The sequence below is a fragment of the Saccopteryx bilineata genome, chromosome 2, assembly GCF_036850765.1.
Source record: "Saccopteryx bilineata isolate mSacBil1 chromosome 2, mSacBil1_pri_phased_curated, whole genome shotgun sequence".
In the NCBI taxonomy this organism is placed as follows: domain Eukaryota; kingdom Metazoa; phylum Chordata; class Mammalia; order Chiroptera; family Emballonuridae; genus Saccopteryx; species Saccopteryx bilineata.
In genome coordinates, this window is record NC_089491.1 from 7,162,645 (window position 1) to 7,178,699 (window position 16,055).

The window sequence follows — 16,055 nt, forward strand, 5'->3', positions numbered from 1 at the left end:
TCTTTAACAAAGTGAGCATAATACACTTGATCCGCCCAACAAGGCTCAATGAGGGAGAACGGGTTCCCCTCACGCCTGGCCTTCCCTTCCCTATCTGTAATTTGGGGATAACAGAAGTATCTCTTGTAAGGAGGAAGAGGAGTGCTTTGCAGCTTATGAAGAGCTTGGCACAGGTCCTGGACATAGTCGATGCCTACCAACTATGCACCAAACGCTAGCAGGGGCTGTTCTGGGTAGAATGTCAGGTATTTTACTTTTTTGAACTCACCCAAGTTTTCCAAACTGCTGTTGTAATCAGAGAAAAGAACAGCTACCACAGTGGTTTTTTGTGTTGTTTTAAACTATTTATTGATTTTAGAGAAAGAGGAAGGGGGGAAGAGAGAGAAATATTGATTTGATGTTCCACTTAATTATGCATTCACTAATTGATTCTCATATGTGCCCTGACGGGACGGAACCCACAACCTTGGCGTGCACAATCAACCACCCGTCCATGGACCAGTCCGCCAGAAATCTCATGCCAGTCTGTGAAAGTTAACCACCCTGATGTTGTATAAAGATTATAGACCCAGTGATCTTAATTGAATTTGCCTATGCTCAGGGTGATTTCTGCCTTAGCAGTCCCTGAAATAATTATATACTTTCGCCAGTGCCCAAGTATACAACGGTTGAAAACCACTGCGTCTAACCAACTGAGCTACCCAGCTAAGGCACCACTGTGGTTTTATGTGGACGGTCCTGGGGTGGGGGTGGGGGTATGGTGGGTGAGGAGCTAGGCCTCCCATGATTTGTTCATTTATTTTGCTCAGGCTGTGAGAAGTGGGTAGGTGGTGTTTGTTTTTTCCAAAAGCTAACCGGCTCCAGATCAAACACTTCGGCTCTGGATACTGGGTGGCCCCAAGGCTGGGTTGGGAGCAGATGTGGGAGGCTGTAGGCCCCAAGGCTGGGTTGGGAGCAGATGTGGGAGGCTGTAGGCCCCAAGGCTGGGTTGGGAGCAGATGTGGGAGGCTGTAGGGAGCGGCCAGACCAGACATGGTAAAGACCTCTACTTACAATAGAGTGGAGACTTAGGAGGGGCCTGTTGGTCAAATAAGTTTTTAAATATAATATATATGTTTGCTCGCTTATAGTTTGCATTGGGTGTGGGAGACAGGCTGTAAGCAGGCAGGGTTCATTATAGACTAAGTCTTAGTTTTATTTTATTTTTTAAATTTTATTTATTTATTTATTTTACAGAGACAGAGAATCAGAGAGAGGGATAGACAGGAACAGAGAGAAATGAGAAGCATCAATCATCAGTTTTTCGTTGCGAGACCTTAGTTGTTCATTGATTGCTTTCTCATATATGCTTTGACCATGGGTCTTCAGCAGACCCAGTAACCCCTTGCTTGAGCCAGCGACCTTGGGTCCAAGCTGGTGAGCTTTTGCTCAAACCAGATGAGCCCACGCTCAAGTTGGTGAACTTTGGGTCTCGAACCTGGATCCTTCCGAATCCCAGTCCGACGCTCTATCCACTGCGCAACCGCCCGGTCAGGCCTAAATCTTAGTTTTAAGATTAAGCTTTAAGCCCTGGCCGGTTGGCTCAGTGGTAGAGCGTCGGCCTGGCGTGCAGAAGTCCCGGGTTCGATTCCCAGCCAGAGCACATAGGAGAGGCGCCCATCTGCTTCTCCACCCCTCCCCCTCTCCTTCCTCTCTGTTTCTCTCTTCCCCTCCCACAGCCGAGGTTCCACTGGAGCAAAGATGGCCCCGGCGCTGGGGATGGCTCCTCAGCCTCTGCCCCAGGCGCTAGAGTGGCTCTGGTCGCAAAGAGCGACCCCCCCCCCAGGGGCAGAGCATCGCCCCCTGGTAGGCAGAGCGTTGCCCCCTGGTGGGTGTGCCGGGTGGATCCCGGTCGGGCGCATGCGGGAGTCTGTCTGACTGTCTCTCCCTGTTTCCGGCTTCAGAAAAATACAGAAAAAAAAAAGAAAAGATTAAGCTTTACCCCACACCCTTGACTGTTGCATGATAGGGGGTGGTGCACTCTTATGAAGAATCCCATTATGCCTCAGATAAGTGACTTTGTTTTTTTTTCTTTCTGAAGTTGGAAACAGGGAGGCAGTCAGACAGACTCCCGCATGCACCCAGCCGGGATCCACCCAGCATGCCCACCAGGGGGGCGATGCTCTGCCCATCCAGGGCGTCGCTCTGTTGTGACCAGAGCCACTCTAGCGCCTGAAGCAGAGGCCACGGAGCCATCCCCAGTGCCCGGGCCATCTTTGCTCCAATGGAGCTTTGGCTGCAGGAGGGGAAGAGAGAGACAGAGAGGGGGAGGGGTGGAGAAGCAGATGGGCACTTCTCCTGTGTGCCCTGGCCGGGAATCAAACCTGGGACTTCTGAACACCAGGCCAACACTACCACTGAGCCAACTGGCCAGGGCCTTTTTTTTTTTTTTTTTTTAATTTTATTTATTCATTATAGAGAGGGCAGAGAGAGAGAAGGGGGAGGAGCAGGAAGCATCAACTCCCATATGTGCCTTGACTAGGCAAGCCCAGGGTTTTGAACCGGCAATCTAAGCGTTTCCAGGTTGACGCTTTATCCACTGTGCCACCACAGGTCAGGCCTCACATAAGTGACTTTGTATCAGAGACTTCCTTGTTTGTATATTGGATTAAAGGGGGTTTTTTTTGTTTTTTTTTTTTTATTTATTCATTTTAGAGAGGAGAGGGAGAGACAGAGAGAAAGAGAGAGAAGAGACAGAGAGAAGGGGGGGAGGAGCTGGAAGCATCAACTCCCATATGTGCCTTGACCAGGCAAGCCCAGGGTTTTGAACTGGCGACCTTGGCATTTCCAGGTCAATGCTTTATCCACTGCGCCACCACAGGTCAGGCTAAAGGTTTTGATTTCTAGGCTATAAAATGGGGCAGAGGAGCCCATGATGGAGGAGAGCAGAGAAAGGCCATGTGGAGGAGAGGAGAAGCAGCCAAGATGGCAGAGTGCTGAAAGAGAAGCCAGTTTGTGCAGAGAGAAGGAGATGGAGAACAGAGGTGAATAAGGCTGGTGAGGTACAAACCTTTGATTCTAGGAAACTCAGATAAGTCAGTGGCTTTGGGAGCCCTGAATGGAAAGGGAACTGTTTTCCTACTGTGTGTATTTCTTTTTCTTTTTCTTTCTTTTTTTTTTTTTTTGTATTTTTCTGAAGCTGGAAACGGGGAGAGACAGTCAGACAGACTCCTGCATGCGCCCGACCGGGATCCACCTGGCATGCCCACCAGGGGGCGACGCTCTGCCCACCAGGGGACGATGCTCTGCCCCTCTGGGGCGTTGCTCTGTTGCGACCAGAGCCACTCCAGCGCCTGGGGCAGAGGCCAAGGAGCCATCCCCAGTGCCCGGGCCATCTTTGCTCCAAAGGAGCCTCTCTGCGGGAGGGGAAGAGAGAGACAGAGAGGAAGGAGAGGGGGAGGGGTGGAGAAGCAGATGGTCGCCTCTCCTGTGTGCCCTGGCCGGGAATTGAATCCGGGACTTCAACATGCCAGGCCGACGCTCTACCCCTGAGCCAACCAGCCAGGGCTCTGTGTGTATTTCTTGCCTGCTGGGTGCAAGCTAGGATTAAAGCTAATGGCCCACCAGTTCTTGGCTCCGTTGTTTCATTACCGTCTGTCCGAATCTAATGCGAACCTGCATGGGCCAGGCGGCTGTGATGGTGGCCGTGGCTACTGGCTTTACATTTGACAGAGTCAGCAGGATTCGATACAGATTGGTGTGCAGCCACCACCACTTTTAAGCAGTGGAGTAGAGGACTAGCTGCTGTTATGGTTTCCCATGGTTGTCATTTTGGGGACCATAGGCTGGCTGACTTTTACAGCCATGCGTGAGGAAACCAAGAGCTCTGTGGAAGAGGCTGCCTGGGACCTGCAAACCAAGCAGTGGAAGAAGCTGGAGCAAACGTGGGAGAAAAAGATGCCAACCCTGGAGCTGGAGCAAGCACTGGAGGAGGCTGACCGGGTTCTTGAGATTCGCTTGGAAATGGAGCAGCTGCTGGAGAAGGAACCACAGGCTTGTGAGTTGCAGATTGCACTGGATGTTGTGGAGAGCCAGCAGCATCAGGAGCCGGGGGCTGAGGCCAGGGCCGGAGCTGCAAGGCCTATGGAGCAGAAGGCAGCAGCAGCCTAGGGCTCGAGCCCAGCAGCAGGAGCTGGTGTTTTCAGTTCCTCTTTGGAGGATGAGGAGAATTGGGCTGGAGTTGAGATCTGCAGTCTTCAGAAGATGAGAGCCCATCAGCAAGGAGTACCGACTACGCCCCTGGCAGGTCTGCGATTTGGGGACATAGGGGTGGCTGCCATCATGCTCTCTGGAGCAGAGATGGAAATGTTGACTACCATTGCCACATGCTCCTCTTTGGGACAGTGTAAGACCTGCCAGGATGGCAGTGATAAAGGAGATGGCTGAGGCCCCATGGGCGTGGACTGATTCCTGGACTACTACCGGAGTGAGCACTGGCTCCTTTGTTGGATGGATTTACAGATTTTGGACAATGTGAAATACCATGATAGGGGTGGGGGTGGGGCGGCTTTGCTGGAGGCCCTTCCCGTGTCCTGGGAAGCTTTTCCCATGGCTAGAAAGAAGGCTGAGGACATTTTGTGCTTTTGGCAAAGTGCTCAGAGACTGGTGAAGTGTATCTTTGTAATTGTTGAAATTGTATAATTTGTCATGTTGCTGTAATTTGTGTTATGTGCCTAATTTCCTTGTGCAGAAATACCTGTGCTTTAAATCAGTGGTCCTCAAACTTTTTTGGGCCACAGACTGGTTTAATGTCAGAAAATATTTTCATGGACCAGCCTTTAGGGTGGGACGGATAAATGCACAAAATAAAATTAGGTGACCTGCATAAAAAACTGGTATTTTTATTTTTTTATTTTTTAAATTTTTTTTAAAAAGGAGAGAGACAGGGAGAGAGACAGAGAGAGAGGAGAGAAAGACCAAGAGAGAAGGGGGGAGGAGCAGGAAGCATCAACTCCCATATGTGCCTTGTCCAGGCAAGCCCAGGGTTTCAAACCGGGGACCTCAGCATTTCCAGGTCGACACTTTATCCACTGCGCCACCACAGGTCAGGCAAAAAACCCCAAAACTGTGGTATTTTAATTTATTTTTTATTATTATTTTTTTTTCATTTTTCTGAAGCTGGAAACAGGGAGAGATGGTCAGACAGACTCCCGCATGCACCCGACCGGGATCCACCCGGCACGCCCACCAGGGGCGGTGCTCTGCCCACCAGGGGGTGATGCTCTGCCTATCCTGGGTGTCGCCATGTTGCGACCAGAGCCACTCTAGCGCCTGAGGCAGAGGCCACAGAGCCATCCCCAGCGCCTGGGCCATCTTTGCTCCAATGGAGCCTTGGCTGCGGGAGGGGAAGAGAGAGACAGAGAGGAAAGCGCGGCGGAGCGGTGGAGAAGCAAATGGGCGCTTCTCCTGTGTGCCCTGGCCGGGAATCAAACCTGTGTCCTCCGCACGCTAGGCCGACGCTCTACCGCTGAGCGAATGGCCAGGGCAAACTGTGGTATTTTTAAATATAATTGTCGAACTTACGAGACAAGCGTCAAGAGTGAGTCTTAAACAGATGTAACAGAGGGAATCTGGTCATTTTTTAAAAATAAAACATCGTTCAGAGATAAATATAAATAAAACGGAAATAATGTAAGTTATTTATTCTTTCTCTACGGACTGGTACCAAATGGCCCACGGACTGGTACCAGTCCGCAGCCCAGGGGTTGGGGACCACTGCTTTAGATTGTAAGCGAGCAAAAGGGGTTGAATGTGGGCCAAATAAGTTTGCAAATATGATGTATATGTTTGCTTGCTTATAGTTTGCATTTGGTGTGGGGGACAGGCTGTAAGCAGGCAGCATCTAAGGCTTAGTTTTAAGCCTGGGCTTTCCCTCACACCCTTGACTGTTGCATGATAGGGGGTGGTGCACTCTTATGAGGAGTCCGATTTATTTATTTATTTATTTTTTGAGGAGTCCCATTTATATGTCAGCTAAGTGGCTTTGTATCAGAGACTTTCTTGTTTGTATATTGAATTTTTTTTTTTTTTTTTTACAGAGACAGAGTCAGAGAGAGGGATAGGGACAGACAGACATGAACGGAGATGAGAAGCATCAATCATCAGTTTTTCGTTGCAACACCTTAGTTGTTCACTGATTGCTTTCTCACATGTGCCTTAACCCTGGGGCTACAGCAGACCGAGTAACCCCTTGCTCGAGCCAGCAACCTTAGGTCTAAGCTGGTGAGCTTTGCTCAAACCAGATGAGCCCGCGCTCAAGCTGGCGACCTCGAGGTCTTGAACCTAGGTCCTCGCATCCCAGTCCAATGCTCTATCCACTGTGCCACTGCCTGGTCAGGCTGTATATTGGATTAAAGGTTTTGATTTCTAAACTATAAAATGGGGCAGAGGAGCCCATGCTGGAGGAGAACAGAGAAAGCTAGGTGGAGGAGAGGAGAAACAGCCAAGATGGTGGAGTGCTGAGGGAGAAGCCAGTTTGTGCAAAGAGAAGGAGATGGGGAACAGAGGTGAATAAGGCTGGTGAAGTAGAAATCTTTGATTCTAGGAAACTCGGATAAGTCAGTGGCTTTGGGAGCCCTGAATGGAAAGGGAAGTGTTTTCTCACTGTATTTCTTTTTTTGTGTGTGTGTTTTTCTGAAGTTGGAAATGGGAGGCAGTCAGATAGACTCCTGCATGCGCCCAACCGGGATCCACCCGGCATGCCCACCAGGGGACGATGCTCTGCCCATCTGGGGCATCGCTCTGTTGCAACCAGGGCCATTCTAGTGCCTGAGGCAGAGGCCATGGAGCCATCCTCAGCGCCCGGGCCAACTTTGCTCCAATGGAGCCTTGGCTGTGGGAGGGGAAGAGAGAGACAGAGAGGAAGGAGAGGGGGAGTGGTGGAGAAGCAGATGGGCGCTTCTCCTGTGTGCCCTGGCCGGGAATCGAACCCAGGACTCCCGCACGCCAGGCCGACGCTCTACCACTGAGCCAACCGGCCAGGGCCACTGTGTGTATTTCTTGCCCGCCGGGTGCAAGCTAGGATAAAGATGATGGCCCACCAGTTCTTGGCTCCGCTGTTTCATTACCGTCTGTCTGAATCAAATGTGAACCTGCATGGGCCAGGCGGTTGTGATGCTGGCTGTGGATACTGGCTTTACAGAGGTGAATAAGGCTGGTGAGGTAGAAATCTTTGATTCTAGGAAACTCAGATAAGTCAGTGGCTTTGGGAGCTCTGAATGAAAAGGGAAGGGTTTTCCCACTGTGTGTATTTCTTGCCTGCCGGGTGCAAGCTAGGATAAAGACCAGTTCTTGGCTCCGCTGTTCTTGGCTCCGCTGTTTCATTACCGTCTGTCCAAATCAAATGCAAACCTGCATGGGCCAGGCTGCTGTGATGGTGGCTGTGGATACTGGCTTTACAGGGCCTAAGAGGACGTCCAGGCACAGCTGCTCAGCCTCCCACTCTGAAAGTCCATGTCAGGGGCAGAGAGGAAGAAAGCCCTGGCTTAATCCTAAGGTTGCCTGGAGGGGTCAGAGCCCAGGAGGCAGGACAGGTTCTCGCCTGTCACAGAGGATGTGCCCAAGTAGCAGCTAAGGCCTCATCACTAGGGCCAAGGTCAGACACAATGCCCCTTCTTCTTCACCAAAGACCCCTGCCTGAGGGCCCCCATGTCAGCCCAACACAAGCCTCACTGCTTCAGGAGGAAATATCCTGTGTTGGGCCCTAGCAGGCAGGCCCTCTGCTAAAAGCTCTACCTACCCACAGAACCATCATGAGTGAGCCTCAGAACAATCCTACAAGGCTGCCAACACCACCTGACTTTTACTAGTGAGGAAACCGAGGCCCCATGTCATATGAACAGCAGAGCTAGCATCTGAGGGCAGCCCTTCCCATCTCCCGGAGCCTCTGTTCTTGACCCCTGGCACCTTCAGCAGATGCCCCAAGGGGCTGGAACATGAGAGCAGAGAGGAGACTCCCATAGTACAGATGGGGATACAGAGGCCACGGGAGGGAAAGGATCTGCAGGGTTGACTACAGGGACAAGGACCTGAGAGCCCTCTCCCCCTTCCCATCCAAGCTCACAAGGGCCTGACCCACAGTAAACCAGGCCAGCAGAGAACGCGCTGGCTGTGGGAGCCCTGGCGGGGTCCACGCCCGACATGTGACAGGTGCTCTTTGCAGCTCCTGTCCACAGGGTGGTGAGAGTTCACTGTCTCGTAGGTACCCAGGAAACGGTCCACAGGCCCAGTTCACCGCAGAGAGCGGGGAGAAGGGTGCCCCACAGCATCGAGACCTCCAAAGACTACTTTCTGTTATAGATTTATTTGATATTTGAACGAGTCTACAAGTTCAGACCCACGTGTAACAGATTGCTTCGTGGTTGTCAGAGGCTAGTGTGCGTTATTTTTCTGAGGATTACATCTGATGACACGACGCAGGAAAACACAAATGGACAAATAGACATAATCGTTAAGACGAGAGACGCTAAAATGTGCCTTAGTGTCCAAGTGATTGAGATAGGGCGGGGTCCCTTCTAAGGCGGGGACCCCGGTGACGGATCTAAAGTGAGGTGGCTTCTCACCACCAGGCGCTGAGTGGGCCCTGCGTGCCAGGCGCCTGGGACAGACACTGGAACAGAACCTGGGGAGCCTGCTCTTCCAGGGACGACCTCCCCAGCCGCGCCCCTGCCTCCCACAGTCTTGTTCTGAAGGACCAGGTGGTGACAAGGCTGACGTAAGCAGCAGAGGCTAGTGATGGCACCGGGCAAACTCATGACACATGAGGTGGGAAAGCAGCGTCTGGGCGAGGTAGCTCCTCTCAGCTCCTTAACACTGTGATGAGGGACAGGACGGGGAGGATGGAGCACCGTTCATCCGGGGATTAGCCAACCCGAGTCTCCTCCCCTCTTGGCAGCTCCAGAACATTCCCTTTGGCCAACAGCCACAGAAAGGAGTGCCTGCCAAGACACATGGAGAAGGAAAACAAGACACCAAAAACAAAACAGAAAAGTCCTCACCGGAGGGGAGGAGCGGAACAAACAGAACTCTGGCCCAAGGTCACACCAGATTTGGAAGACACCCCGAGAAAGGAAACGCCCCGAGTCCTGCTGCTCTGCTCCAGGGGAAATGCACCCACCCTGAGACTCTCGACTCACTGGCCTTTTAGTGTCTTTTTTTTTTAATTTTTTTTTTTAATACCCAAACCCTCAATTTCCAAAGCTTAAAAAATTTTTTTACTTAAAAAAAAAAAAAAAAGTCTGAAACTCATGAGGCAAGCCCCAGGTCTGGCCTTTCTACCTGGTGGCCTATTCTCCCGCGCTATGCCGCCAGAGCCCAGCCCAGCACTCGGGGTGACAGTCCCACAGCTGGTTCACCCCGGGCCACCCTGCTCAAGTCCAGGTGGGCACGAAACGCTGGCGGCATCGCCATTACAGGAAAAGCAGAACAGCCCACCCTTCCTTCACACCCCCAGGAGAGCGGAACTTTCTGGGAATGTGGAAGTTGTCAGAAGGGAGGGGGCGGGAGTTAGAGAAAAATAAATACCAAGAGCTAAGTCGATGTCCCTGGGCGCCTGGCATGGGCTCCACCGCCGGGGCAGGGACAGCCTCCAGCCTCCGGGAGGAGGTTCTGATTGTCCAAACACAGCCTCTGAGACAGATTATAGGTCTCGGATCTCCCCAGCAGGCGCCTGCCCTGCGGGCATGAGTCTCAGGGAGCAAAGGGGCCAGCCCTCAGTACGGTCCTGCCGCCCTGGCCCAGCTCCCATCCACCCTCGGGCTCTGGCCCTGGCCGAGAGGCGGGGCCCGTTGGCCCAGGGTTTCTGGGTGCCTGGGCCGGAGGACCCACGTGGCGGTCCCCCTGCCGGCCGCTGCGGCCAGCCCTGTGTCCGTGGCCCCCGTGGCTTAGGCCTGCTCCTTGTCGGCCCTCCACAGGTGCTCCTTCACCTCGGGGGGCAGCGTGGTGAACAGGTCCTCCCCCACCACCAGGCCGCTGCGGCCAGCCCTGTGTCCGTGGCCCCCGTGGCTCAGGCCTGCTCCTTGTCGGCCCTCCACAGGCGCTCCTTCACCTCGGGGAGCAGCGTGGTGAACAGGTCCTCCCCCACCACCAGGCCGCTGTGGCCAGCCCTGTGTCCGTGGCCCCCGTGGCTCAGGCCTGCTCCTTGTCGGCCCGCCACAGGCGCTCCTTCACCTCGGGGGGCAGCGTGTTGAACAGGTCCTCCTCCACCACCAGGCCACTGCGCTTGAGCAGCGGGCACTCGCCCAGCTCCACAGGCAGGCACTCGAGCCGGTTGCCCCGCAGCTCGATCTGGGTCAGGTTGGTCAGCTCGCCCACCCGCGAGGGCAGCGACTGCAGCACGTTGTTGCCCAGGTGCAGGGCCCGCAGCTTCCGGCACTGGAAGAGCTCTGGGGGCAGAGCCTCGATCTGGAGAGAGAGGAGCAGGGGATGGTGAGTTGGGCATAGCTCAGACCTGAGGGCCTCTGGGTCCAGGGCTTCCCTCCCCTCCCTCTCCCTCCCCTGGGCACTGACACCTTCTCGGAGGCCCATTTCAGCGCCCTTGGGCCCCAGCACCAGCACAATCTGGGCCAAAGTCTGGCTTACTTTCACCTGTACTTTACGACTCAGCTCTGCAGTCATATCCTCCAGGAAGCCTTCCCAGACTGGATAATCAATGGCACCCACGTGCCCCCACCAGCATTGATCTCTCAATGGTGAGACCGTCTGACTGCCTGTCACCCTGAGACTGAGCCCTAGAGGGCAGGTCTGGTCCACCTCGCTCCGCGCTGTTTCTCGGCACCTGGCACCCTGAGGCACATCACGCCAGCCAGCTACCACCACTCCACAGCCCCATCCACCACCCAGGCTCATCAGGAGCAGGCCGCTGGTCCTGTCTGGTGTGAGAACACCTTATGAAAGTAGAGTGGCACCACTGGGAAAGTTCCACGCCCTTACATGTTGCTGAGAACTGGGAGCATTCACCCACAGGAGTGAGAACCCCAGCTGTGTCACTTTCCCTTCCTAGGGCCTCAGTTTCCTCATCTGTCAAGTCACCAGTGGTTCATGAGTGCAGGGAGCCCCATAGTGGCCCTTCGGAGTCCCCTCCTTCTGACTTTTCAAAATTAGAACAACAGACAACACCCATTAGCAGCTTACTACACAGGCAGGCTCACTCTGAGCACTGAGACTATTAACTTTTAACTTTGAAACAATCTGTAAATACTCTGTCAACACTCTTCCCATTTTACAGGTGGGATAACTGAGGCCCTAGAGAAGCTAACTTGCCTAGCAGTTCACAGCTAGTAAGTGGTGGAGCCAAGTTTGAACCTGGCCCAACAGCCCACGCTCTGCTAAGTGTCCGCAATAAGGAGTAAACATGGGGCCCGAGTGGGGACACATTGTCTCCTGGCACACAGGATGGGCTCACTAGTGCCAGCTTCTTCCTTGCCCTTCTGCGAGTGTCAGTTATAAATATGAGTTCCTATTGAGCCAGTCTGTCCTAAAACAACCTACTTCAGATGTGACAGGCAGGAGGAACCTTCCCAGCTCTGAGGTTGCTCTGTCACTGTCCCCATTTTCCTGCCAAAAAGGCTAAGGCTTAGAGAAGTAAAATGCAACGCTGCAAGCTGGAAGGGTCAAGGCTGCTTCCTCTGTCTCCCACTATCATTCCAGTCTGCCAAATAGGGCACCTGTTGGTAGTGTAACCCTGGGCAGAGCCCATTCTCTAACTGGGCCTCAGTTTCCCCATCTGTAGAATGAAAAGGTTGGACTAGAGGCCCTGGCCAGCTAGCTCAGTGGTAGAGTATCAGCCCGGTGTGTGGAAGTCCTGGGTTCGATTCCCGGCCAGGGCACACAGGAGAAACGCCCATCCGCTTCTCCCCCCTCCCCCCTCTCCTTCCTCTCTGTCTCTCTCTTCCCCTCCCGCAGCCAAGGCTCCACTGGAGCAAAGTTGGCCCGGGCGCTGGGGATGGCTCCATGGCTCAGGTGCTAGAATGGCTCCGGTTGCAACGGTGCAATGCCCCAGATGGGCAGAGCATCGCCCCCTGTTGGGCGTGCCTGGTGGATCCCGGTTGGGAGCATGCGGGAGTTTGTCTCTCTGCCTCCCTGCTTCTCACTTCAGAAATATACGGGGAAAAAAAAGGTTGGGGCCCTGGCCGGTTGGCTCAGTGGTAGAGCGTCGGCCTGGCGTGCAGAAGTCCCGGGTTCGATTCCCGGGCAGGGCACACAGGAGAAGCACCCATCTGCTTCTCCACCCCTCCCCCTCTCCTTCCTCTCTGTCTCTCTCTTCCCCTCCCGCAGCTGAGGCTCCATTGGAGCAAAGATGGCCCGGGCGCTGGGGATGGCTCCTTGGCCTCTGCCCCAGGCGCTAGAGTGGCTCTGGTCGCAACAGAGCGATGCCCTGGAGGGGCAGAGCATCGCCCCCTGGTGGGCAGAGCGTCGCCCCCTGGTGGGTGTGCCGGGTGGATCCCGGTCGGGCGCATGCGGGAGTCTGTCTGACTGTCTCTCCCGTTTCCAGCTTCAGAAAAATAAAAAAAATAAAAATAAAAAAAAGGTAGGACTAGAAATGCCTCTTGGCTGAAGACCTTTGGGCAGACTTGGACCTCCACTTAATGGCTCTTGCTCTCTCTGGCCATTTTGGAAGAAGATGCACGTTCTGGTTGAGGAACTTGTCCTTGCTAACAGGGAAATCACTGTGGCTATGGCTGGGCAGAGGCCACACTATGAGGGACACTGTGGCCATTTTAAGACAGACTCTTGAAGTGGGCTTCCAAAACTACCACCCCTGTGCCCAATGGCCAGGATGATTCAGAGCACATGCAAGAGACAACCAGTGAGTGTACAACTAAATGGAACACCTAAGCAGAACAACAAGTTCTCTCGTGGATGCCTCCCTCCCTCCCTCCCTCCCTTCCTCTTTCTTTCTCAAATCATTGGGAAAAAAGATGCCTTCAATGGCTCAGTGCCCTGCTATGGCCACACTGTCCTTTGGACCTGTCTTTCCTCCCGGGGTGTCACTTGTCCTCTGAAGGCTTGAAGTTCTCGTCACCCCCAGCCTTGCTCTCTCCCGCCTCCTCAGGGACCTCAGAGGCGCCCCTACCAGCACTGAAGCAGCCTCAAGTCGACCTGATTGTTGAAAAAGACAAACTCCCAGGAGCCTCTGAGACTGCTCCATCATTCTCCAGCCATCCCAAGCAATATCTAGAAAGACGCCATCTCTCCTTAGCCCACTGTGATCCAGCTTCCGCACCCCACCCCCAGCCTTGACACCCTGGCTAAAGTCACCAGCTGTCACTCCTAATCCACTGGACCTGAACTTGTTTTTCTTACACCTGACTCCCTCGCGCGCCGCGAGCCCACACTCCTGCCTGGCCTTGCTCTGCTGCTCTCCACCCTGAAGGCTTCAGCCAGACTTCCTTCCTCTCCCCTCCTTCCTCTCTCCCTGGTGACCTTGTCAAGGACCCCTCTTACCCATGAGCCCTGCGGCGATGACACCCTGACCTTCAAACCGACTCAGTATGGCCTCTTGGGACATCCTAGGGCCCTAGACACCCAACAGAGGATATACAATCTCCTCTTTGAAAAGCTGTGCCTTCTCCTGTGTCCTGTCTCAATGACCATCCATCTACCGAGGCAGCCAGGTGAAGCACCTCGAATCACCCCAGACCGCTCCCTTACCCCCCCCTCCTCCTGGGCCAACTCAGTGTACATCCTGTGGGTTCTGCCTCCACAGTCTCCTGGAAATCCTGTCTTCCCCTCCCTGGCAGCCCTGCCGGGGGCAGGCACGCCCCTGAGGCTGCACCCAGGTTTCGGTCGCCTCCTGCCTGCTTGCCCTGCCCCTCCTGCCCACCCCTCGCCCCGCAGCAGAGCAGTCTCTAAACTGCGAGTCAGCCTGCATCTCATCCGCTCAGCGCGAGTGCGGCGGACATGCACAGTACACGGAAAGAGCCAAGGTCCTTGTCCTGAGAGTTTACAGCCTGGAAGAAGAGTGGACATGAAACAAACAAAGACTGATCACTGAAAGGGAAGTGGGAACACAGGATGCCCCTCCCAGACCTGGTGGACAGCCTGGCCCTGGCCTCAGGGGAAAGTCCAAACTCCAGGGCGGCTCACTGCGCATCCCCACCGCCTTCAGTTCCTCCAGGGACAGAACCTACTTGGAGCCCTGTTTGCTTCTCCCCCCTCCTCATTCTGCAGGGCCAGGGGAGATGTCCCTCTTCCGGGAGGCCTGCTAGCCCTGGGGTAAGCTGGGTCCCCAGGAGACATAAGCCCCTGTGGAGCTCATCACACTGTACTCATTGTCTTTCTTTCTTTTTTTCTTTTTTTTTTTTTTACAGAGACAGAGAGTGAGTCAGAGAGAGGGATAGACAGAGACAGACAGACTGGAACGGAGAGAGATGAGAAGCATCAATCATTAGTTTTTCATTGCGACACCTTAGTTATTCATTGATTGCTTTCTCATATGTGCTTTGACCGCGGGCCTTCAGCAGATCGAGTAACCCCTCGCTGGAGCCAGCGACCTTGGGTCCAAGCTGGCGAGCTTTGCTCAAACTAGATGAGCCCTCGCTCAAGCTGGCGACCTCGGGGCCTCGAACCTGGGTCTTCCGCATCCCAGTCCGACGCTCTATTCACTGTGCCACCGCCTGGTCAGGCTGTACTCATTGTCTTTCCCATGAGATAGTGGGCTCATGATGGGCGGCCCGTGGGCCTTGTCTGTCCTGTGTCCCCAGCACCTCATTCCACACCAGGAGTACTCAGAACACCCTTGCCAAGGCAACAAATGAATGAGTAATGGACAAATGATCGTCTGCTTTTTTCAAGGTACTCCTGACCATGAGTTTAAACTGGAAAAGCGAAGGTCAAGGGCCTGAGCCGGACCATACCCGGCCCTGCCTTTCTACCTGCAGCCAAGGTGGCTCCAAGGAGCTGTCAGGCCCCTGAGGAGGGAGCGGGGCACCAGCTTAGAAGGAGGAGGCTACTAGGACTGGCCCAAGTGAGCTATTTTCCCTATAAGGCCTCTGGCATTCCAGGGTGGGGACAGGATGTGATTAAGCAGTACAATAAACAGGGTGTCAGGGGGTCTCCTTCCCAGGGACAGTGTGAATGCCTGCGCCAGCTCCTTTCCTGAGGGGTGACCTCAGCCAACAGACGTGACCTAACACGTGTGCTTGGGGTGAGCAGCTAGGGGTGGGGGACAGGATGGGGAACCGCCTGGCCATACCCTCCAGCTGGTAGGAGGGCTCATCAAGCTGCACGCCCCCACACAGCTCCCTGGACGGAGCAGGCTGTCCAGAGTGTCACGGGATGGCCACGTCTGACCTAGCTCCAGGGGCAGCCTGCCTCAGGCTGTGTTCTGGGGGAGCCACCTGGGCCCCCCCCCCCCCACGTTACAGAAGGGGCTGCAGGTTTGGTGCTCTCCAAACATGGCCTCTCAGCTGGAGTCCGTCTTGTCAGTGGCCTGTGCCAGGCTCTGGGGGTCGGTTCTGCAGCGTGAAGCACCCTTCTCCCTTGTCCCCTCTCACAGGTGTGCACAGTTCTAATTTAGGGAAGGGAAACAGGATCTGTCACCATCTCTGATACGCGGACACAGGCTGGTTTGCAGTCAGAGAGGCTTAGGGAAAAGGAGAGGGGAGCTTCTAAGTGGCATGCCTGGACCCTCCCATCTGAGTGACACTGGAGAAGGTGGTCCTTCCCTGGGCAGGGGCATTTCCGGGGCAACTGCCGCTGCGTCTGGGCTGCTGGAAACTGGGGATGCAGGGAACGCCGTGCCCTGCACAGGGCTGACACACAGCAAACGCTCTCTAACCAGCGGGGCCGCTCTATGCCACTACCTTTGGTGGAGGCCGGGAGGTCGTGGCTGAATCGGCCTCTCCTGGGTGTCCCAGCCCTGGGCCCTGGAACTCTGTTACCAACTACCTCACTACGAGTCTTCACCCTGAAAGTAGGGACCCAGCAGACCTGATCTTTCCATTGTCAACCTCCCTGAAGGTCCCCAGGAGGGGTGGCCAGGGGAGGTCCCCCAGTGGCTGTGGCTTTGCTTTTAC

At 54.5% G+C, this 16,055-nt stretch overlaps 1 protein-coding gene across 5 annotated transcripts in view; it reads right to left on the reverse strand.

Moving 5' to 3' along the window:
- Positions 1–8,322: 8,322 nt before the first annotated feature.
- The window catches only part of LRRC8A (leucine rich repeat containing 8 VRAC subunit A), a 29,259-nt gene continuing 21,526 nt past the window's right edge, over positions 8,323–16,055 (reverse strand). For all 5 annotated transcript variants that reach the window (XM_066256003.1, XM_066256002.1, XM_066256006.1 and 2 more), the window contains one exon: positions 8,323–10,440. In XM_066256003.1, coding sequence (XP_066112100.1) covers positions 10,165–10,440 — 276 coding nt within the window. In that variant the 3' untranslated portion in view covers positions 8,323–10,164. The remainder of the gene's footprint in view (positions 10,441–16,055) is intronic.